Source organism: Stenella coeruleoalba, assembly GCF_951394435.1.
Source record: "Stenella coeruleoalba genome assembly, chromosome: 10".
In the NCBI taxonomy this organism is placed as follows: Eukaryota; Metazoa; Chordata; class Mammalia; order Artiodactyla; family Delphinidae; genus Stenella; species Stenella coeruleoalba.
In genome coordinates, this window is record NC_137156.1 from 35,018,191 (window position 1) to 35,040,289 (window position 22,099).

General features: G+C 46.3%; 3 protein-coding genes across 3 annotated transcripts in view; 2 read left to right on the top strand and 1 right to left on the bottom strand.

Moving 5' to 3' along the window:
• Positions 1-22,099, bottom strand: part of LOC307192486 (adenylate cyclase type 10-like) — a 73,164-nt gene that overhangs the window by 12,773 nt on the left and 38,292 nt on the right. Inside the window, exon 32 of the mRNA XM_079933411.1 lies at positions 21,536-21,891. Coding sequence (XP_079789537.1) covers positions 21,824-21,891 — 68 coding nt within the window. The 3' untranslated portion in view covers positions 21,536-21,823. The remainder of the gene's footprint in view (positions 1-21,535; positions 21,892-22,099) is intronic.
• Positions 1,852-6,262, top strand: TREM2 (triggering receptor expressed on myeloid cells 2). Its single transcript, XM_079934076.1, has 4 exons — positions 1,852-1,939; positions 3,402-3,752; positions 5,190-5,280; positions 6,014-6,262. Exons 1-4 carry the CDS (start codon positions 1,900-1,902, stop codon positions 6,255-6,257), a joined length of 726 nt encoding a protein of 241 aa, XP_079790202.1. The 5' UTR covers positions 1,852-1,899; the 3' UTR covers positions 6,258-6,262.
• TREML1 (triggering receptor expressed on myeloid cells like 1) lies at positions 10,331-15,288 on the top strand (the record flags this gene model as incomplete). The annotated part of the gene is made up of 6 exons (XM_079934272.1): positions 10,331-10,373; positions 10,561-10,893; positions 12,956-13,058; positions 13,436-13,521; positions 14,018-14,070; positions 14,430-15,288. 6 exons carry the CDS (start codon positions 10,331-10,333, stop codon positions 14,742-14,744), a joined length of 933 nt encoding a protein of 310 aa, XP_079790398.1. The 3' UTR covers positions 14,745-15,288.

Sequence of the window (22,099 nt, forward strand, 5' to 3'; positions counted from 1 at the left end):
ATCTTAAGTGGCCGCTTAGCAGCAGATGATGTTTGTAGGCTCTAATGTCTGTGGTTGGTGGTGCCAGCTAAGGGTGGAGTGGGTACTGAAAGTCACTCTCTCAAGCCCACTTCTCAGGCAGGGCTGGGCAAGGGATTTCCCAGGTTGGGCTGATGGTGTGCCTGGATAGAGTTTGAGTTGTTTCAGTTTCGAGAAGCTTATTTCCCTGCCAGTTGTTGGCAGCCACACCCTTTCCCATCCCAGGGCCTGTCTGGGTGCTGGCCATGGTCCTGACCGGACTCTTGTACTTCTCTGGCCGCCCAGGTGGGCGAGAGTGGGGATAGGAGGATAACAGAATCTGAAAGAGGGTGAGGATGTTCACATATGTTGGTTTATTTCTAGGGAAGGAGGGGGAGTAGAGCTGTGTATTTGAGGATAGTGACGATTTGGAAGAGCTGCTATAGGCAGTTTACTAGGAAACTTCCAGACATTCTGAAGGGATTATGCAGCAGCTGTGAAGTCTTAGCCAAAGTTAGACATCAGGAGTATGTCATGTTTCCAGTCATGCCTCTGGTTCTAGGGCTTCCCTCAGCAATGGTCACCACTGTATCCAGGAACACTGAGGCACCAAGAGACCTGAGTTCTCCAGCACGTACATGGTAGTTGAATAATGCATGCATACGTGAATGATGGCATTCAGCTGGAATGATGTAATAGAGGGGAAAAGATCTCTGTGCCCAAGTGTGAAGTGGCAGGTATCTTTGAATTCAGATTTAGCAAAAGGAAAGGAAGGACCCTGTGCTTGGGAGTGGGGTGGTGCAGAAATGTTCCTATGCTCAGACATGAGAATTAGGGGATTGAACTACAAATTAGCACAAGCTAAGAGAAGAGAGAGTTTGATGTGCACACGCTGTGAATTCATATGCATGAATTGGCAAAGATTTCTTGGTACCTGCCCTTTGCTATGAGGCTTAGAGGAATAAAAAATATGCTTTTCTCAGGTAGGAAGGATGTGAGAAGAAGAGGTCAGAATGGGGCATAAGTGGGACAGAAAGTAAGATAAAGATTCATGGGATTTCTGAGTTCTGCTTCTGCCTAAGATACAGAAAGCTAGAAACATTTAAAATAGCACCCAAATCATGAAATACTTAGATAGAAATTTAACAAAATATGTGCAAGATTTGTAGGCTGAAAACTATAAAACACTGGTGAGAGAAACCATAGAAGAAATATGTCCACGGATTGGAAGACTCGATAGTGTTCAGATGTCTAGTTCCCTCCACATCGAGCTACAGATTCAGTGTAATCCCATCAAAAGACTAGTAGGCTTTGGGGAGAGTGTAGGGGGGAGAAATTGACACACAGTGTCTAAAATTTACATAACAAAATTACTAGAACAGCTAAAACCATTTTGGAAAGGAACAGTGTAGTTGGATTACTCACATCACCTGATTTCAAGACTTGTTATATAGCCACAGAGAGTGGTCAAGATGGGGTGATATTGGTAAAAGGATAGACACGTAGATCAATGGAACAGAGCAGACAGTCAAGAAGTAGACCTACATGTCAAGGGATTTTCAATGAAGATACTAAGGCAGCTGAATGGAGAAAGGGTAGTCTTCTAAACCATGAGAAGGCTGGTACAGGCAGGACAGTGGGCTGTCCTCTTGGAGGTCTGGGATCCTCAGCACCGCGCTGCTGGGCTGCAGTGGTGGCTCCTCCTCTCCTCCCCTCCCCCACCCCACTCCCCCTCCTTGAATCATAAAGCCAGATCCCAGTTCTGATGATTACTCAACCTCCAGGAGCCGGTTCCTGTGGGCAGCGCCTGACGAGCCTGACCCTCTCCTTCCTGCAGTTCAAGGGAAAGACGAGATCTTGCACAAGGCACCCTGCGTCTGTCCTCCACAAGGGAAGGGTGACATGGAGTCTCTTGGGCTGCTCATCTTGCTCTTTGTCACAGGTAGGATTCCCTCCCTCCGCTGCCTTCTTTCCCTCTCCTTCCTTGAGTATATGGCAAGTGGGTGGGTGGGTAGGGAGCACTGAGCCAAAGTGTGAAGATGGCTGAAATTCTCGGCATGTCCCGCACCCCCTCTTCTCACTGTGTCCCATATTCTTCATCATCTCCCTCTCTCCCCAGCATCAGATTCTTCATGTACGTGGAAGTGTCAGAGGCTGGTGGATTCGGACACCTAGAAAGGGAAGGAGTTCTGATGGTGGCATCTCAGGCACTAGCTAGTAGTTGGGGGAAGTTTTGGGGGGCACTGGTAAGAGCCCCTAAAATTATGAACCACTTAACTAGCCCCAGAAGAGTAGCAGCGTGGGAGGGAGAAAAGAACCTGGTACTGGCAATCTGCATCTTTGGGGTGCCCCTCCTGTGCTCTGAAGGTCCTCTTGTCCTCAGCCCTGGATGGGAGGTGAAGGGGCTGAAGATTTTGTGATTGAGCTGGGGAGACTGGCATCCCAGATTCTTGCACATGATGGCCTTTTCTCGTTGGGGAAGGGTGCCTCTTGCTCCCCCAGAGCAATAGGCATACCTGGGTGAGAGGAGAGACTGTTCCAATGGAGCTGGAGCTTCTTGGCTGGAGGTGGAGTAAGGGAGGGGGATGCGTTGGCCTGCCCAAAGGCAGAGGGATGGACTGGGTAGTATGGAGGGGGCACTGCTCACCAGGTCTTTCTGGTTCCAAAAGACAGGCCACCAGCTCCCCAATCCTTTTTACAAGTTTCTGTCACCATGTGGTTGAAGAGAGGGGAGGCTGAGGCAGAGGGCACTGGGTGGTTCTCTTATAGCCCCTGCCCTGGCAATAGACTGGCACTCTAAGCCCACCCCAAGGAGGGTCCCTAAAATAGCAGCCTCATGTCTCTCCCAAAATAGTTCTGAGACGCATCCCTCCTGAAAGGGGAACAAAGGCACAGAAATAGGGAAGCTGGAAGCTAAAGGTCAGAAAGAGGAGAATGCAGTGCTGGTATGAGCGTGGGCAGCTGCAAAGGAAGCAAGGATGGAGGGCGTGGGGTGGGGGTGCCCAGCCCCACGTGGGACCAGCCCCAGGCCTGAGAGGGTCACTGGCCCTGCTCTCTTGAGATGGAGTGGGAGAGGGGAGGGCTTGATTTCATGTGACAGGAAGAACATGAGTGGACTAGGACTGGAGGGAACTTCAAGACCAAATGTCTCTGGAAATAGGCCCAGAGAGGGTCAGTTATTTCTCTAAAGACGTCCAGCAAGTCCAATGGTGATAAAGCCAGATCCAGGACCCGGGTTTCCTGGTTTCCAGCTTCCTATAAACACATACCTGGGTTATACCACCTTCTCCCAACCTGTGTAAAGGCCTGAGTTCCTTAAGTGTGGGATTTCTGTCTCTTCTGTTCATTGAACATAGTAGGTGTTCAATAAACATTTGGTAAGTGAATGAATGTCTCCTCCCCAGAGCTATCCCGAGCCCACAACACCACGGTGTTCCAGGGCATGGCAGGCCGGTCCCTGAGGGTCTCCTGCCCCTACAACTCCTTGAAGCACTGGGGGAGACGCAAAGCCTGGTGCCGCCAGCTGGGTGAAGAGGGCCTGTGCCAGCAGGTGGTCAGCACTCACCCCTCGTGGCTGCTGTCCTTCCTGAAGAGGAGCAATGGGAGCACGGCCATCACGGATGATGCCCTGGGTGGCACACTCACCATTACTCTGCGGAATCTTCAAGCCCACGACGCTGGCCTCTATCAGTGCCAGAGTCTCCATGGTAGCGAGGCCGACACCCTCAGGAAGGTCCTGGTGGAGGTGCTGGCTGGTAAGTGGGCAGCTGACTGCACCCTGGCCTGCTCTTGGGCCTGGGGTCGTCTTTAGTATCTGAGCACAGGACGACCCTCAGGGCTTTTGGGGACCCTGGGAAATCCCACAGTGTGGATATTGTCCCTCCCCACCCCACAACTCAGGGTCAACTCAGGGTCGCTGTGGATAGTTGTGCAGGTTGCTAACTGCACAAGGGGGTCACATCCAGCCCTGCTGTCTCTCTCCAGGCTGTGCTCCCTGGTGGAGGACTGCATCACTTGCAGGAAGGGTACAGTTCTCTAATTTGCCCAAGGCACCTTATGAGCTAGCTGTGGTCCTGCTTCCCCCAAACAGCTTTATCCATTTGGCATCTGGTTAGGATGTGAGCACTGAGGTGGTCCTAAAGGAGTAGGAGGACATTCACCTATTCCTTCACCCAACCACCCAACGGACCTACCAACATAGATTAAGCACCAACCTGGTACAGAGAAACAACCCTAGAAAGGAACACTGCTGTGACCCTGGGCAACGTGCTTCTCCTCTCTGGGCCTCCATTTCCCCATCTTGAAATGGAGGTCGTGGTGCCTGTGCTGCTGACCCCACAGGGCTCCCATGAGACACAAATGACATGACAGAGTTAAAATTGCTTGGGGGTCAGTGACAGTCGTTGCCCCAGCCTCCTGCTGCTAACTGCTCGGGATCCTCATTTCAGGCTTGACTAGGTGAGATGCGCAGTGGTGGGGTCCTTCTCATCCCTGAGTTTGCACAGGGGATGCCCTTCAGGAAAGCTTTCTGTCTGTGTCTCCGGAACGTGATTGTGTCCCAAAGGAGAACAAATCTGAGGTCACGGGTCCCTCTTCTGACTCTCCCCTTGTCCAACTCCTCTCTCCAACATGGCCCCTTATCATGGAAATGAAGGTTGAAAGTAACATTTGTCTAAGGTGGGGAGGGTGGGGGACACCGCCTGCCTTAGACCCCAAACTCTACCACCATGAGAGTAGGGTGCGAGGACACACAGATTTTCAGCCCTATCAGGGTCTAAGGCTCAGCTGACTCCCAAGAGAACAGCAGGAAAAGGACAACAACAACAACAATAACAATAATCCATAGCTGGCGCAGGCGGCTCGACTGTTTACACAGGACTTTCGGAAACGCCCATTATTTCGTTTGATCCTCCTAAAGACCCTGTGTGATGGGAGGGTGGGAGCTGCAGTTACTGAGCTCCTGTGAGGGGATGGCATTACACAGGATGCTTTCACTGTATCCTGCAACACTATTATTAAGAAGGTGTTCCTAACTGCCCCACTTTACAGGTGAGGAGATTGAGGCTCAGAGAGGTTAACAACTTGATCCACCCAGGGCCATGTCCCAGAGAGCCTCCCCCCACCCAGAGAGGTTCTCCCCACTGTGGCATCAAGGAGGGGGGCTAGAAGCTCACAGGCTCTGTCTCCCACAGACCCCCTTGATTACCAGGACCCTGGAGATCTCTGGATCCCTGAGGAGTCCGAGCGCTTTGAGGATGCCCAGGTGGAGCACAGCATCTCCAGGTATAGTGACAGGTCTTTCCTAAAATCCCTGGGCAGACCTCCACCCTGCAGAGCCAAGGCATGGGGTGGCAGCTGGGGGGTGGCACGTGCCAGAAGTACAAATTCCAAGGCAATGAGACACTAAAGTGTCTGCATGTGATCTTGTCTAAACACCCCTCCAACCAGCCAGTGTGTGTTGGTATGACTGTGCCAGTTGTTAAAATATTGCAAAACTTCCCTAACAGTTTGTAAGTAGCTGCTGCTCCAAGACTGCTGAGTGGTCGGCCTCCCACCCCCTTCCCTGGCAGCCCTCAGACATCTCCACAATTCAGCAACAATGAAACTTTGAGTATTTTAGTACAAAACTGGTACCCTCAGACCCCTGCTTCCCTGATGGGACCAGAATCAGTTCCGACTGGTTCTTGATTGGTGTTTAAACACTGTGAGTATAACCATGAAGTGCACATGTGCATGCAGACACACACACACCATACCACACCATCATGCAGAAAACTGCTCAGCAAGGGAGGTAACTGTTTAAAAGCAGTCAGCAGGCAGATCCATGCCTGGAACTCAGGTCTCCTGACTACAGGTTCCCCCAAGCCCCGCAAAGCCTCATCCAGGGATGGTGCTGGATGGGGAGATATCCTCAACCCCCGGAGCTCCTCGTGTCTCCCCATTCCTTCTATGAGGGCAGATTCCAGTCTGTGGGTCCCCTCATGGCCTCCCACATGTCCTCTTTTTTTTCTCCAAGGAAACTTTCTGAAGAGGAGAGCCCCTTCCCACCCATTTCCATCCTTTTCCTCCTGGCCTGCATCTTTCTCAGCAAGCTTCTGGCAGCCAGCGCTCTCTGGGCTGCAGCCTGGCATGGGCAGAAACGGAGGACACCCCATGCCAGTGGGCTGGACTGTGGCCATGACCCAGGTTACCAGCCCCAAACCTTGACAGGTGAGCTTGGAGAGCACGGTGGCCGCTGGGGGCTGGTGAGGTGGTGCTGAGAGGGGCCAAGTGAGTACTCTGTCTGTTGCAGAGCTGAGAGACACGTGACAGGAGGACCCACGGTGGAGGAGAGGCCCAGGAGAGGTCTGCACGGACCACCCCAGCCTGCTGCACACCCGCCCCTTGGCCACCAAGTCTCCTGGTTCTGCTTTCGCAAAAGGCCACTCTGCCTGTACCCTGCTTCTCTTGGCCCCTGGAAGCAGGGATTTGTGCGTGTGTGCACGTGTGTGTGTGTGTGTGTGCGTGTGTGCATGGGAGGTGGGAAGGACATCTACCAACTCTGGACATTGGACATTAAACACTCTCACAAATAAATCCAAGACTTCATGCTTAACTGATGGTTTAGGGCGTCATGAAGGTCTCTTTTGCTACAGGGCTAGGAGAGTGAATTCAGATGAGGAAAAGATAAAAGGTCTGGCTCCTTGGGGCCTAGGGTTTTAGGATATCATGTCCCTCCATTCCCACAGGCTCCAAACTGGCCAATCTTTTTATTCTTCTCTCTCCCTCCCAGAGATCTGATTACCAAGCCCTGCCTCCTCCTGTGGAATTTCTCTAGCATCCTCTCCTCTCCTCCTCCTGCCTCCTGTCCATCAGTTTCCTAGGATTACTGCTGGGCCCCCTGCCCCAGGCCCCCTTCCTCCCTCCACCCCCCTCAAGTCCATCCAATTCCCAGCTGACTCAAACCTCTAGCAAACCTAGAGGTTTGCTTTTATCATGTTACTCCGCCTCCGGAGAAATGGCAAGGGACTGGGTTGCAGAGTGCAGCGAACCAGAGCTGGGGACTACTGGTGCAAGCCCCTTATCCTGTGGAAGGGAAACTGCGACTCAAAAGGGAAAGGATTTACCCAAAGTCCCTCGTAGAGCCTGGAAATCCTACTTTCACTTGGCGTTCAAGATGTCCTTCCCTCTAGCTCAATCCTACTCATTTATTTGTATATTTATTCAATAAATATTTTCCGTGCCAGGTACTAGTCTAGGCATTGGGGACATAACAGTGAACAAAACAAGCAAAGATTTCTGCCCACACAGAGCCATGTTCTAGTGGGAAGAGAGCAGACAAACAGAGTAAGTCAGTCAGTCAGATGGTTAGGAGTACGGGGAGTGCAGAAGGCGCGGGGGATGATGCAATTCTGAAGAGCAGTCAGAAGGAACCGTTTGAGAAACGCTTTGAGGAAGCAAGGGGGGAAGAGTGCCAGGCAGCTCAGGGAACCTTCTCTCTCTCTTCAACACACACACGCCACCTGAGGTGGAGTGAGGAGAATGGGATGGACACTACCCTGAGAGTGGGTTGCCCCGAAGAGGAGGAAGCAAGTTGGCCACATCCTCAGGTTCTCTGTCCTGGGCCTCAGGGAGGTGGAAGCCCAGGAGCCCCTGTGGCCATGGCCACACTGGGCTGCGTTGCCCCCTAAGCTGGGTGTGGGTACCTGGGGTTTTGAATCACTGGGAAGGAGCCCCTGATGCAGTCCTGTGTTCCAGCCTCATGTCAACACATCACTCCCCTAATTGCAGTCCTGCCCCAGCCCTGCCTCACCCACTCCCTGCTTAGGCTGCTCTGCCGTCTCTGTCCCCAGCTCCAGGACTCTGGTCCAGTCTGTGTTTCCCTGGTGTCCCTGACTCAGCGGCACATGAAACTTCCCCATCGGGTCCTGGGGCAGTCGTCTCCTTCCTGCAGACACAGGCACAGTCTAGGAGCCAAGGCTGAGAAGAGCCCAAACTGAGCCCCCTGCACCTCCCTCGCTCCCGCCCGGTCTGGGAACCGAGAGTGATGAGATGGAAGGGGAGGCTCCAGGATGTGCCTGGTGGTGGAGTGCCGCCGGAACTTTCCTCCCCTTGGGAACTCAGCCTTTTCTCCTGCCTGCTCTGCCATGTCAGAGACATCTACCCTGGGATTCAGATCGCCACCGGGATCCCCTGCCTTGGACTCTCTGGAGTGCACACTGAACAGAAGGGGTTTTCCAATTTCAAGTTTGCCTCCTACTAAGAAAACTTAAGCAAATTCCTTAACTCCTCTGAGCCTCAGGGTCCTTGCATGTAAAAACAAACAAAAAACCCAACAGCAAACCAAAACAAAACAACTCTACTTTGGTGGGTTTTTATGCGATTGAAAGGAATAACATTAAAGTCCTGGCCAGATGTCTGGCACATAGTAGGTCCTGGATAAGCGCTGGCTTCCTTCCTCTTCTCTAATGCCCAATGATAGGACACCTCCCTGGATCCTGGCCACCTCTGTCCTAGGCACCCAGCACCTACCATATCTGTTTTAGGCACTCAGTAAATATTGAAGAGAGGTCTCCTCCTCACACAATGCTCCCACATGGCTTGTTAGTGTGAAAATAATTTTCTTGTAAGGAAATCAAAGAAAGCTTGATACATGCTGGCAGGACAGATATACGTACTTCCATATCACTCACTGGGGAGACCCATCTGTCCAGTTAGCCGGAGACTCTGCCAGTGTTAGCACTGAAGGTCCTGTCTCCTGGAAAGACCCCCAGTGTCAGGTAAACAGGGACAGCTGGTCACCCCATCACCATGTCCATGAGGCTCAGCTTAACGCAGAAGCCGGCTTTCTCGGGCTCCTGCTCCCAGTTTCCCATTCTCAACTCCCTTGCTCCTGGAGAAAGGAGAGAGGAAGAGAGAGGGGAGGAGGAGAGAAAAGAGGACAGAGGAGGGAGGGAGGCTGGCTTTTTCATGCCCCTTTCCAGGTGTGACCATCTAGGTCAGAGCAGTGTGTCCTCCCAGCCATCCCCACCTTGACTGCTCCTGTCTCTCTGAGCACTGGTGCTCCCCCGGTGTCAGCAGGTTTATTACTCACATTCCATGTAGGATCCCCAAACCCCAGTTCTGCACAAGGTGACGTGAATGAGGGCCAGATGGTCCCTGTGCAGGGAGTGGGTTTGTGTCATAGGACAGGAACCCCAAATTATGAGACTTGGAGCTTATATAGAACATCTGCATGTTGGCCCTTCTTCCTCTCTGGAGAGAGAGAGAGAGAGAGAGACAGAGACAGAGACAGAGAGAGAGACAGAGAGAGAGACAGAGAGGTCTTCACTCTGGAACATGAACTAATCTTCTCCAGGGAGGGAGGGGAAGGATGGAAGCAAATCTCTCTGGAGCTGACACACTGTCTCTAACTCCCAAGGCATGTTTGCTCTTCAATCGCCCTGGAACAAAGCTTGGTGAGTGCCCTTTCCTGGGAAGGCCCGAAAATGTTCATAGAGAACTGTCTCCTAACAAAGAGGATAATGCATTCATGAAACAAAAATAATATGCTATAAATAAGAAATGCTTGGAGAATAACAAGTCTTGTAAATTAAAAGCACTAAGGGATAAAAATCTGAAGGACAAGGAGAGAAGGGATGGAAGAAAAAGATGAAGATATCTTCTAGGAATCAGAACAAAAAGATGGAAACTGAGAGAGAAAAGCTATGAAGATGAGATGAATACATGAGGTTCAATATCCAACTAATTATCAAAGCAATAACGCAAATCCTAGAACTGGAGCACGTGGTCCACACTCAAAGTGTCTAGGGAGCGCGCATCTGAGGGAATGAAGACAGGCCAGCCCAGGGCGCACGGTCAAGGTGGGGCTTCCTGGACGATCTCCTGAGAACTTGGGTGGGGCACTCACACAGAATTTAAAATCAAGATGGCCTCGGGCCATGAGAAGGACACTATACTTCCCTCCTTCACAGCTCTGCCTCATCGGATTCTATATTTGGAATACCCTGAGGACCATCTTCACCCTTTCTCTAATGCTCTCTGGTTGTCACAATCCTCCCCCCGCTCTTCATTCCTTAGGGGTGGGCAGGCTCCCAGCCTTCTGTTTTTCCTTGGGTCTTCTCACCCTACCTTGCCCATTCTTACCCTCAGGGATTGTTCCTGAGCACTGAACCAACCAGGGCTTGGAAGAGCTCCTTCTCCCCACCCATGGAGGGGCCCACCAGTGCCTGCTTCCCAGCCCATGGTCACTGAGAACCCCACGTGACCGTCTGAGGCAAAAGTTTCCTGCCCCCAGGGAAATGCTGTGTCAGTGCCCAGGCAAGCCCCAGAGCTGACATCTCCCTGCCCAGCCATGGGCCCCAACCTGCTCCTGCTGCTGTTCCTGGGACTAGCAGGTAAGCTTCAGAAGGAGCTGCACTCTGGGTCCCCACATACCCCGCTCCACGCCCAGGAATAACGGGCATTACCATGGCAACAATAACATGTAGGCCCACAAGGTGGACCTCTAGATCCCTGTGCCCCTATGCAGTGGGTGGGCCAGGAGGTGCCCTGTCCAACATCCCTGCAACTTTCCTTCCCTAGGCCAGGGCTCGGCTGGCAGCCTCCCTGAGGTGCTGCAGGCGCCTGTGGGGAGCTCCATCCTGGTGCAGTGCCACTACCGACTCCAGGATGTCAAGGCTCGAAAGGTGTGGTGCCGGTTCCTGCCAGAGGGATGCCAGCCCTTGGTGTCGTCAGCTGTGGATCGCAGGGCCCCAGCCAGCAGCCGCATATTTCTCACTGACCTGGGGGGTGGCCTGCTCCAGGTGGAGATGGTTACCCTACAGGAGGAGGATGCCGGAGAGTACGGCTGCGTGGTAGAGGGAATCTCAGGGCCCCAGACTGTGCACAGAATCAGTCTGGATGTGCTCCCTGCAGGTGAGTTATCTCAGCCTGGCCACCACTGCTCTAACCTGCCTTCCTGCCCCACCAGCTGCTCTTGGGTCATTGGTGGGTAGGGGCCCTTGTGGGGGAGGAACTGGGAGCAGATATCCTTTTGACAGCTCTGCAGGAAACGGAAACCAAACTGGGTGAGAAGTCTGAGATAAACCAGCCACACAGCAGTCCCCTTTCCCCTCCCGCACAAGTGGGTCTCCCCACAGGAAGGCAAATTCTCTTTCCCCACTCAGGGCCTTGGCCTCCTTGTCCAGCATTTTCAACATACTTGATGCTATTATTTTGCTTAGAAATGTTTTAAACAAAGTTTTAATTCAGACATATCAACTGGAATTAAGTTTTTTACATCTTCCAGGTTTTTATTGCTGTAATAACAAGTCTGATGGCTTAAAAACTATTGAATTTATATCTTATTTAATTTTATAGGTCTTCACTGAGCATCTAGTATGTGCCTCACCTACAGGCAGGGTACATTCAATGCCTGAATTCCTTCAACTCATTCAGTTTTACAAACAGAAAATAGTGTCAGCAACAGTTAATATTATAGGGTTGAGAACAGTTAATATTCTCAACCCTATTTTCAGTATAGAAACTATGTTCCCAGGTTTCATTTTCACAAGCTATAACTTTCTCATGTCTAAGTATTTATTGAAAGTACATTTTAAAGTAGTAAATTTTTCCCATAAACATAGGATATTGTAAAAAAAGAAGTGCTCTGTCGGGAACGCGGTCAGCTACCTGAGGAAGCAGAAACTGTCCTACCTTGCACTTGTGGATGCTGACATTGTTTTCATTTTCAGGTCTTCCTTTTTCAAGTAATTTGTGCCAAATGCCCAAAATAATGAAATTAAGAAAGGCATTTTTCCTTCTCTCAGTTTTTTCTCCATCTTTTAATTACGAGGATGGACTAAGCTCTCATTAGAATCCCTCTTGAGTCCACAATTATTATTTATATTATAAATATACTTCTGTTAACCCTAGTCATCCTTTGTTCTCCTTCTTCCTTGACACTAAGGTTTAGTAACTCAAGATTACAACTCCCTAAATGGCAAGCTGTGACAAGACAATGCACTGGGAATACGTGGCAGGGAGACAGGTGCCTGAAGTGGGGCAGGTGCTGAGGACCCCAACAGCTGTAGAGAATGGATGTTCAGGCAGGCAGGTAGAGCACAGTATCTAGGGAGGATGTGGGTGATTTAAAAAACTCCAGGAGATCAGGACATATGCAGCAAGATTGGGGCCATAGCGTCTCCAGTTCCTGGATTGGAATGGGTTGGGTAGTGGGAATGGTGAATCTCTGAGAACATGGCAAGCCTCTCCTCTCAGAGGGTCTAGAAGGACTGCCCGGGTTCCCAAGGCAGATCCTCAGGCCCAGAGAAACCAACCCTGAGTCCCACAGACAGAAGTTAAGCATGTTGTTGGGATGACAGAAACCTTGTCACAAAACTAAGTCTCAGGGTCCAAGCAAGGCTCTCAGCAAGGATCAGTTGGCATTGTGTCACATCAGGGCTGACCCTAAGTTCCTTAGCTCCTGAGCGCAGAGCTTGGGGTGGGGCTCAGCCAGCCTGCAGGGGCGGTCACAGGGTTGCAGGTATGTGGAGAGGTCTAGCAGGCTGGGCTGAGGCCCCTTTGGAGAACAAGTGATGAGAGCCAGGAGCAAGGTCTCCAATGAGATGAGTGAGGTTGGGTAGGGAGGTGGGCACAGATTACCCAGTAGGGTTTCTGCATAGTCTGAGCAGCCTGGGTACAGGGGGAGCAGGTGGAGAAGAAATGCAGGGGGGGAGGGTTGGGAGCTGGTGGTAAAGGGGAAAGTGAGCATATTCACAACCAGATAAAGACATAAAGAGGCCATTCCCTGACCTCCAGAATGAGAGGCCCCTAAGGAATATCCCAAGCACCGCTTCTTTGTGTTCCTTACTTGGGACTTCTCCTTCCTCAGCTCTACTCCCCCAGTCCCTCAGATCTCAATAGGCCCTTGAACCCTGCCCACAATGGGTATGTTCTCATTAAGTATTTCCTTCTGACTCAGCTCCTGGCCTGAAAGAGAAGGACGAGGAGACCCATCAGGTCGGGAGTCTGGCTGACATCTCCTCTTCAGATCCTGTAGGCAGTGCCAGCCCTTTGGATCCCAGCCGAGATAAGAAGAGGTACTGACAAGAACTGTTATTTGGGTAGCTGGGAAGGGGTGGTGGTGAAGATACGGCTTGTTTAGAGCCCCAGACTAAACTGAAAAGAAACTTTATGATTCTTTCCACTCCTGGGGAATTTCTGACCAGGCAGACAGACAGACAGACTTCCCTCCCAGTTCAGCACTGACCCCTTCATCCCAGATCTCCAGCCAGGATACCCTGATAGTGTCTCTCTCTGCCCTGCCTGAGTCTGTCCTCCTCATTCCATTCCAAAAATCTTTCTCCAACCGTGGCTCACCAAGAACTGCACCTCTGTGCCACTTCTCTAGGATTCCTGGCAAGCAGCTCCGTGCCAGGCTCAGGGCTAAGCTCACCTACTCCTTTGTGTCTCTCAGCAGACCCTTGATTTGGGGTGCTGTGCTCCTGCTGGGCCTGCTGGTGCTGGCGGTGGTGCTGTTTGCTGTGATGGCCAAAAGGAAAGGTACGTAGCTGTCCACCTGCCTATCTCAGAATGGCCCCCTGGTCCTGTATCAGCCAGTCTTGAATTCAAGGCTGAGAATCTAGGTCTGCTCCCCCTACAGATGTGCTTCAGTAAGGGTCCCCAGACCCTAGAATTCCCATGGCTGAGGGGTAGAGGAGAGCAAAGAGATTCAGTGGGAGGCGGCCTGGGGAGAAACAGGAATTGGAGAGGGTGAGACAGTGGGATTGGGGACAGGTGACTGGAGGAGGTGGGGGATTTCGGGAGATGGATTGAGTGTTGAGGCAGGTTGAGGGGAGCTGTGGAAGCAGTAAGTGGGTGGGGGGAGAGTTAGGGCTGGCTGGGGGTGGGGGCTGGGGAGATGGAAGGGGAAAACTTTGCTGGTGGGAGTGGGGAAGGTGGAGGCTAGGACAGAGGTTTCCAAAGTTTCTGAAGGGCGTGAGGCGGGCACTGAGTCAGCACAAGAAGCAGACTGTGCTTCTGTCCTCTGTCCTGCCAGGGAACAGGCTTTCTGCCTGTGGACGATTTCAGAGCAGTGGAGTCTCAGGCTCGGTAAGAGATCTCCGCAGGCCCCCAGCCAAATTCCCCAGACCCTCCCTCTGCCACAATCACTGAGAAGTCCCAGGATGATGAGGTGGAGAAAAGACTGTGACCCAGTAGAGGTCCAAACCCTCTTCCCAAACGCTGTAAACTTGGCAACAATGGTCTCCTACCTTCCCACCTTGCTATCCACCTTCCCAGATTTGTAGAGAAACTCGGGGCATGAAAATCTTCAAAGTGAAGCCTTCTTGCCCACTGACATACTCAGGATTGAAGAGACAGATCCAGTCTGGTCCTAGGCTTCCCATCTAAGGGAACTGGGGCAGAGGGAGGCATTTTCTCTTTGCCTGATTTGCCTGCTTTTGTTACAGGCCCCCTCCTCAGTGGTCCACCACATCAGTGACTCTGGACTGGCTGCTGACTTGCCATCGGATGTACCATATGTTAGGCTTGACTCGCCACCTTCCTTTGACAATAACACCTACACCAACCTTCCTCTTGATTCCCTGTCAGGGAAACACCCACCCCCAGCCCCATCCTGTTTGCCCCCTCTGCCTGCTAAGGCTGAGATCTGCTCCAAGCCTGTGACATACGCCACAGTCACCTTCCCTGGAGGGGACAAGAGTGGAGGAGCCTCCTTCGAGCCAGCCCAGGATCCACCTAATAGTGAGATTCCACCCAGCTAAGCTGTTCACCATCCTGTAAACTCACAGAGATCATCCCCAGGGTTCTGTGCAGCCATCCACGCAGTCTGTGCCCTAGATCCTTAGGATATCAGAGCAACTAGGGTCTTTAGGATCTGATCTAGTATCTTGACTTTTCTCACCTGGTAAGTGATACTTGGAATGATTGAGGTGTCTGGGGAAGCCCCCCCCCCCATGCTAGTTCCTCTGCCATTACACCACAGGGCTAAATAAACTCTACATGATAATATATGAGCTCTTGATGCTTGAGGGGGAAGGAAAGGGCCCAAGTTTGACTTCACATGGCCCAAGAACTGAAAACACTCGTCCAGAGTTTGTGTTGTATGATCTCCTGCCTGTTCTGCTAGCGGGGAAGTGGTTTCCCTCCCTGGTCAGAATACTGCACACAGTTTGAATTAAGGGGCATCAAGAAGACTTCTTCAAAAGTATTTCCTGCCTTTATCAGGATACCTGAAAGTATAGAGTCATTTGCTCGAGTCTAGAAATCTCTTCTGCTTTCTGCTCTCTACCTTGTAAACAAGTGACATCTTATGATGTAACAACATATGGTGGGAGAAGGGGGATAATAATTAGTTAAAGGAGATTCAGGAAAGATGGGGTATGAGAGATGAAGTTGAAAAGAAACAGGAGTAAGGTCAGAAACTGAAATAAATACCAAGCTTAATCCTTGGCAGGACAAAGGATTTTCAAGCACCAGGAAATGAAAGAACTTTGCAGACATCAGTTTTACCAGAGCTGGCTCTTTCTCAACTGGGTGATCATCTGGTAGTTCTGTTCCCTTTGGCCTGAACTCTGAGCCTGGGACGAGTCCAGTGGAAAAAGGGCATGGGGGTGAGGGGAGGAGGAATAAATGGTAAGGGTATGGCCATGGTTAAGTGTAAATGAAAGCTAGTCCAGCCTGGGGATAGGAGGCCCTTTAAGGTTTCTGCCATGATTTCTTCTCAACTGTTCAGTTTGAAAATATTTGCCCATACTGAGATGAGAGACTTAAATGGAGAAGATGAGGTGCTCAGGAACCCAGTCTTTTATAATCACGGAGAACTAAGCAAAAAGAGATTTTGGCCATCTGGACCATCTGGAAGGGCCCTAAGCTTGGTCTAGATATCTGAGGAGAAGGAACAGGCAGGGACTGTGTAAGTCTAGCGATGCTATTTTCAGGAAGCTCTGGCAGGATGTTTTGAGCTTCCTCTGATAGAGTCTCAGCCTGTGACAGAACCTAAATTTACTCTGTCCCTTAGGGAGGCAGGAGCTGCCCACCAATCAACTAAGCCCTCATTTCCCCTGGCTAAGATGACTGGGGACTTGCCTGGTGGGAAGGCAAGGTTGGGGGGGGGGGGAGGGCAGGAGAATGTGGGGGAAGGGCAGACTAGGTCTAAAAAGCACCCCTCTGGGAGAAACTTAACCTGGTCTGAATGTAGTTTGAACTTTTTAGAACGTGAGAGAAGTAAAGGTATATTTAACAATACAAAAGAAAATACTAAGATAATCAATTGGCTGGAAGAGAAGAGGGAAGGAGAAATATATTAATTCCATCATTGCTTTGGTTGGTATTCATAGACTTCCAACCAGAGTCATAGGTATAAAAGTAACTGCTAAGATGAAAATACTAAACTAAATTTCATTATAAGAAACACAAAAACAAAGCAAAGAAAATGCAGGTGACATGGTGAGGTGACTGCTTCATATCAGAACCTTTGGAATTCAGTTAAAGAAGTTCTCAGAGGAAAATTCACACCCTTAACAAGAATTAAGCATCTAACTCAAATAGCTAATTTTAAAGGAGAAAAATGACGTAACTAATACATAAATAAAAGAGCTTATTCTCTGAAGTAAAATGAAATAAAGTGTTAGCTAACTTTACTCAAGAAGATGGATGAAATAAATGACAAGGGGAAAATCATCACAGATATAAACACAAGGAAAAAAAATAACAAGAGTATTTTGCGCGGGTGGTGGTGGTAGAGTGGGAATGACTCTAAAGGGGCCTGAAAGAACTTTTGGGGGTGATTCAATGTTCTCTATCATGTTTGTGGTAGTGGTTACATGGGTTACATTTGTCAAAACTCATCATTTAAATAGGTGTACTTTACTGCATGTAAATTATATTTTGATAAAATTTATTTTAAAAAATACTTGAAAGGTCATTGGGGAATAGTTAAAATAATCTTAGAGGAAAAAAATCTTTAAAGTATTACACAAAACTCAGCAGCCATAAAAGAATTCATAGATACATTAAAACTGACACATTAGGATAAATTAAGAAAAGACTGATACTTTTCCCTTTATGACAAAAACACCATAAACAAAAGTCAAAACACAGAATGAAGAAAAATTTTGCAGCTCATACAAAGGCAGATGGCTCATTTCCCAAACCCCTACAAATCAACTAGAAAACAAATACTTAATAGAATACAGTCACAGAATACATACCTATAGCCCACACAAAAAGAAATATAAACATAATAAAGATGTTTAACTTCATCTAAGGGAAATACAAGTTAAAAGTACATTGAGAGTGATTTTAAAAGAAAGTGGTTAGAGAACTCTGAAAATTCTCTCCTCCATAAAAGAAACAAGAAAACTGGCAAAAATAGAATCAACTTTTTCAGAACTCTGGAAATTAACCAATGGCTTGCATCAATCCAAGGAGTATTTACTCAAGAAAAATGGCTTTCCCCTGCCCCTATTTGATTTAGAAGACAACTTCATTAAGCAATAATTATATGCCTGTGTTGACAGGTACACCATTTATTAAGATGTAACTTCTATGACAATAACAATATGAAGAAGGCGGGAGGGAATGGGGCTATATAGAATCAGTTTTTGTATATTATTGAAATTAAGTTGGTATTAATCTGAACTATATTGTTAACTGTAATCCCAACAACAAGAAAATAACACAAATTATATAGTAAAAGAGATGACAAGGGAATTAAACTTAACTCATTTAATATAACAAAAGACAGTGAAGGAATAGAGGAGAAAAAAAGACATAAGACAAGTAGAAGACAAATAACAAGATGGAAGACATAAATCTTACCTTACCAGTAATTATACTGAATGTAAACAGATTAAACATTCCAATTAAAAGGCAGAGATTGGCAGAATGATTAAAAAACACATGATCCAACTATATGCTGTCTCTAAGAGACAAACTTTGGATTGAAAAACACAAGTTGGCTGAAAGTAAAAGAATGGGAAAACATAAATCATGCAAACTAGCTACAAAACACTGGAGTAGCTATACTAATATCAGACAAAATAGACTTTAGGACAAAGATTGTTACTAGTGATAAAGAAAGGACATTCTATAATGATAAAAGACTCAACCCATTAAGAAGATATAATGATGATAAACATATGGGTACCTAACAACGGAGTTTCAAAATACAGCAAAAACTGATAGAACTGAAGGAGAAATAAACAAAGAGTAACGGTTGTAGACTTCAATATTCCACTTTCAAAAATGATAGGACAAGTAGGTGGAAGATTAGCAAGGAAAGAGTAGACATGAACAACACTATAAACCAACTAGACCTCACAGATACCTATAGAACACTCCACCCAACAACAGCAGAATACACATTCTTCTCAAGCATACATGTAACAGTCTCCAGGACAGACCATATATTTGACCATAATCAAGTCTAAATAAATTTAAAAGGATTGAAATCATACAAAGTATGTTTTCTGACCATAACAGTATGAAATTAGAAGTCAATAACAGAAGTAAAATTTGGAAACTCACAAATATGTGGAAATTAAACAACTCACTCCTAAATAACAAACAGGAAAAAGGAATCTCAAGAGAAATTAGAAATACTTTGAAATGAATGAATATAATTACACAACATACCAAAACTTAGGTGATTCAGCAAAGTCAGTGCTTAGAGGGAAATTTATAGTAGTAAATACCTGTATTTTAAAAAAAAAAAGAAGAAAGATCGATCTCAAATTAATAACCTAACTTTCCACCTGAAGAAACTGGGAAGAGAAGAGCAAACTAAACTCAAAGCAAGTAGAAGGAAGGAAATAATAAAAATTAGAGCAGAAATAAATGAAATAGAGAAAAGAAAAACAATAGAAAAAAATCAGCAAAACCAAGAGTTGTTCTTTGACCAGATCAACAAAATTTACAAACCTTAGCTAGACTGGACAAGAAACAAAGAGAAGACGACTCAAATTACTAAATCAGGAATAATGAAAGTGGAAGGAGAACTACTGACCTTATGAAATGAAAAGGATTATAAGAAATATTATGAACAACTGTATACCAACAAATTAGATAACTCAGATGAAATGGACAAATTCCTAGAAAGACACAAACTACTGACACTGACTTAGGAAGAAATAGAAAATCTGAATAGACGAATGCCAAGTAAAGAGGTTTAATTAGTAATCAAAAAACTTCCCAAAAGAGAAGCCCATGCCCAGATGGCTTCACTGGTGAGTTCTACCAAATGCTGAAAGAATTTTAAAACCAATCCTTCACAAACTCTTCCAAAAAACAGAAGAGGAAGGAATACTTCCCAACTCATTCTATGAGGCCAGTTTTACTTTGATACAAAAACCAGACAAAGAGATCACAAGAAAACTGCAGATCAACATTCCTTATGAATGTAGATGCAAAAATCTTCAACAAAACACTAGCAAATAGAACCTAGGAACAAACAGAAAGGATTATACACCATGACAAAACGTGATTTATTCTAGGTATGCAAGGTTGGTTCTACATTTGAAAATCAATATGATACACCATATTAACAGAAACCCCCCCCCCAAACCACATGATCACTTCAACAGGTGACAGAAAAAGCATTTGACAAAACCCAACACTCTATCATGATAAAACACTCAACAAACTAGGAATAGTACGGGATTTCGTCAACCTGATAAAGAGCATCTATAAAAAATTCACAGCTAACATCATACTTAAAGGTAAAAAACTAAAAACTTTTCCCCTACAGTTGAGAACAAGAAAAGCATGTCCACTCTTGTCACTTTTATTCAACATTGTACTGTAGGATCTAGCAAGTGCAATTAGGCAAGAAAAAGAAATAAAAGGCATCCAGATTGGAAAGGAAGAAGTAAAATTATCTCTATTCGCAGATAACATGATCTTGTATATAGAAAATACTAAGGAGTGCACCCAAACCAAAAAAACTTAGAGCTAACAAATGAATTCAGCAAAGTTTCAGGATACAAAACCAATATGCAAAAATCAGTTTTATTTCTATACCCCAGCAATGAACAACCCAAAATGAAATTAAGAAAACAATTCCATTTATAATAGTACCAAGAATAATAAAATTATTTAGGTATAAACTTAACAGAAGAGGTGTAGGACTTGTGCATTAAAAACTACAAACATCACTGAAAGAAATTAAAAAAGACCTACATATATGGAAAAGATATGCCACTTTCATGGATCAGAAAACTTAATATTGCTAAGACAGCAATTCTCTGCAAATTGATTTATAGATTCAACATAATCTCTATCAAAATTACAGCTCTCCTTTTTGTGGAAACTGTGGAAACTGACAAGCTGATCTAAAAGTCATATGGAAATGCAAGGGACCCAGAATAGCCAAAACGATCTTGAAAATGAATAATAAAGTTGGAAGACTCACACCTCCTCATTTTAAAACTTACAAAGCTGCAATAATCAGGACTGTGTGTATTGGCATAAGGATAGACATACAGGCCAACGGAATAAAACTGAGAGTTCAGAAATAAACCCATACATCTCATAAAACCATAAATCAACAGGAGTGTTCAGTCATTTAAATGGGGGAAAGAATAGTCTTTTCAATAAGTGGTGCTGAGAAAGTGTATATCCACATGCAAAAGAATGACTTTGGAAACTTACCATTCAATATATGCAAAAATTAACTCAAAATAATCAAAGACCTAAATAAAAGCTAAAACTATAAAACGCTTAGAAGAGAACAGAGAAAAAACATCTTTGTGGCCTAAGATTGGCAATGGTTTCTAAGATATGATACCAAAGCACAAGCAACCAAAAAACAAAAACAAAACAGATAAACTGGACTTCATCAAAACAAAACACTTTTGTGCTGCAAAACAGTACCATCATGAATGTGAAAAGACAATTTATAGAATGAGAGAAAATATTTGTAAATCAAATCTGATAAGGGTCTAGTATCCAGAATATATAAGAAACTCTTCAAGCTCAACAAAAATGCAAATATTCCAACAACAAATGGACAGAGGATTTGAATAGACATTTCTCCAAGAAGATATACAAGTGGCCAATAAGCTCATAAAAAAATGATCAACATCATTAGTCATTAAGGAAATGCTAATCAACACCACAATGAGATACCACTTCACAATCACTAGAATGGCTATAATCAAAAAAACAAATAATAACAATTGTTTGTGAAAAACTGGAATGCTTACACATTGCTGGTGGGAATGTAAATGGTACAGCAACTTTGGAGAACAATTTGACAGTTCCTTAAAGAGCTAAACAGAGAGTTTCTGTATGACCCATTGTCATACAGAAATGGGTATACCATTCCTAGGTATATACTGAAGAGAACTGAAAACATATGTTCATACAAAAACCTGTACACAAATGTTTATCATAGCATTATTCATAATAACCAAAAAGTGGAAACAACCCAAATATCCATTAGCTCATAAATGGATAAACTGTGGCATATACATAAAAAGGAATGTTATTCAGCCACAAAAAGGAATTCTACAACATGGAAGAAACTTGAAAAGATTATGTTAATGGATCTTACCTTATTATATAAGATGGAATCAGTTCATCTCAAAGCCTCCCTGGCCTCCGGTCTAGCTCTGATTCTAATTTCTGCCATAGTTGCATTACCGACTGTTAAGAGTTAAGAAAGATCTAAGTTTCATGCTTTAGAAACACAGGCTTTTATTTTGACAAAGATATAGATAAAGGCTAGCATATTTAATATGTATACTATACAGTATCTTAAAAAGGAGACTTGGGGGCATATCTTTGTATTACATGTAATGAAAGAATCATGGTCCCTTCAGATGATTTTTGTTTGTTTGTTTTAACATATACATTCTTGAATTTCTTCTTCATCTTTATTCTCCTTGACATCCGCCACTCTGACAAATCCTGAAAATAGGAACATAAAGAATAATACAAACACAAAGAACTTCCTCAGCAATTACAAATTTAACTCATGGCCTGGAGGAGGAGATTTGCTGGGCCCTAAAGCAAGAAACTATATTCTTTCCTCTCTTTTACTTGCCCATATCTTATCATTTACCTTCACAGACATTACATTGTGGTTTCTAAGGCCTTCTTTCTCCCTTAGTAACCA

Excerpts from the sequence above, each read along its gene's own strand:
- TREM2 (XM_079934076.1), top strand. The coding sequence starts at position 1,900 with ATGGAGTCTCTTGGGCTGCTCATCTTGCTCTTTGTCACAG. Across the intron at positions 1,940-3,401 it reads CATCTTGCTCTTTGTCACAG|AGCTATCCCGAGCCCACAAC; the intron begins GTAGGATTCCCT and ends TCTCCTCCCCAG. Across the intron at positions 3,753-5,189 it reads CCTGGTGGAGGTGCTGGCTG|ACCCCCTTGATTACCAGGAC; the intron begins GTAAGTGGGCAG and ends TGTCTCCCACAG.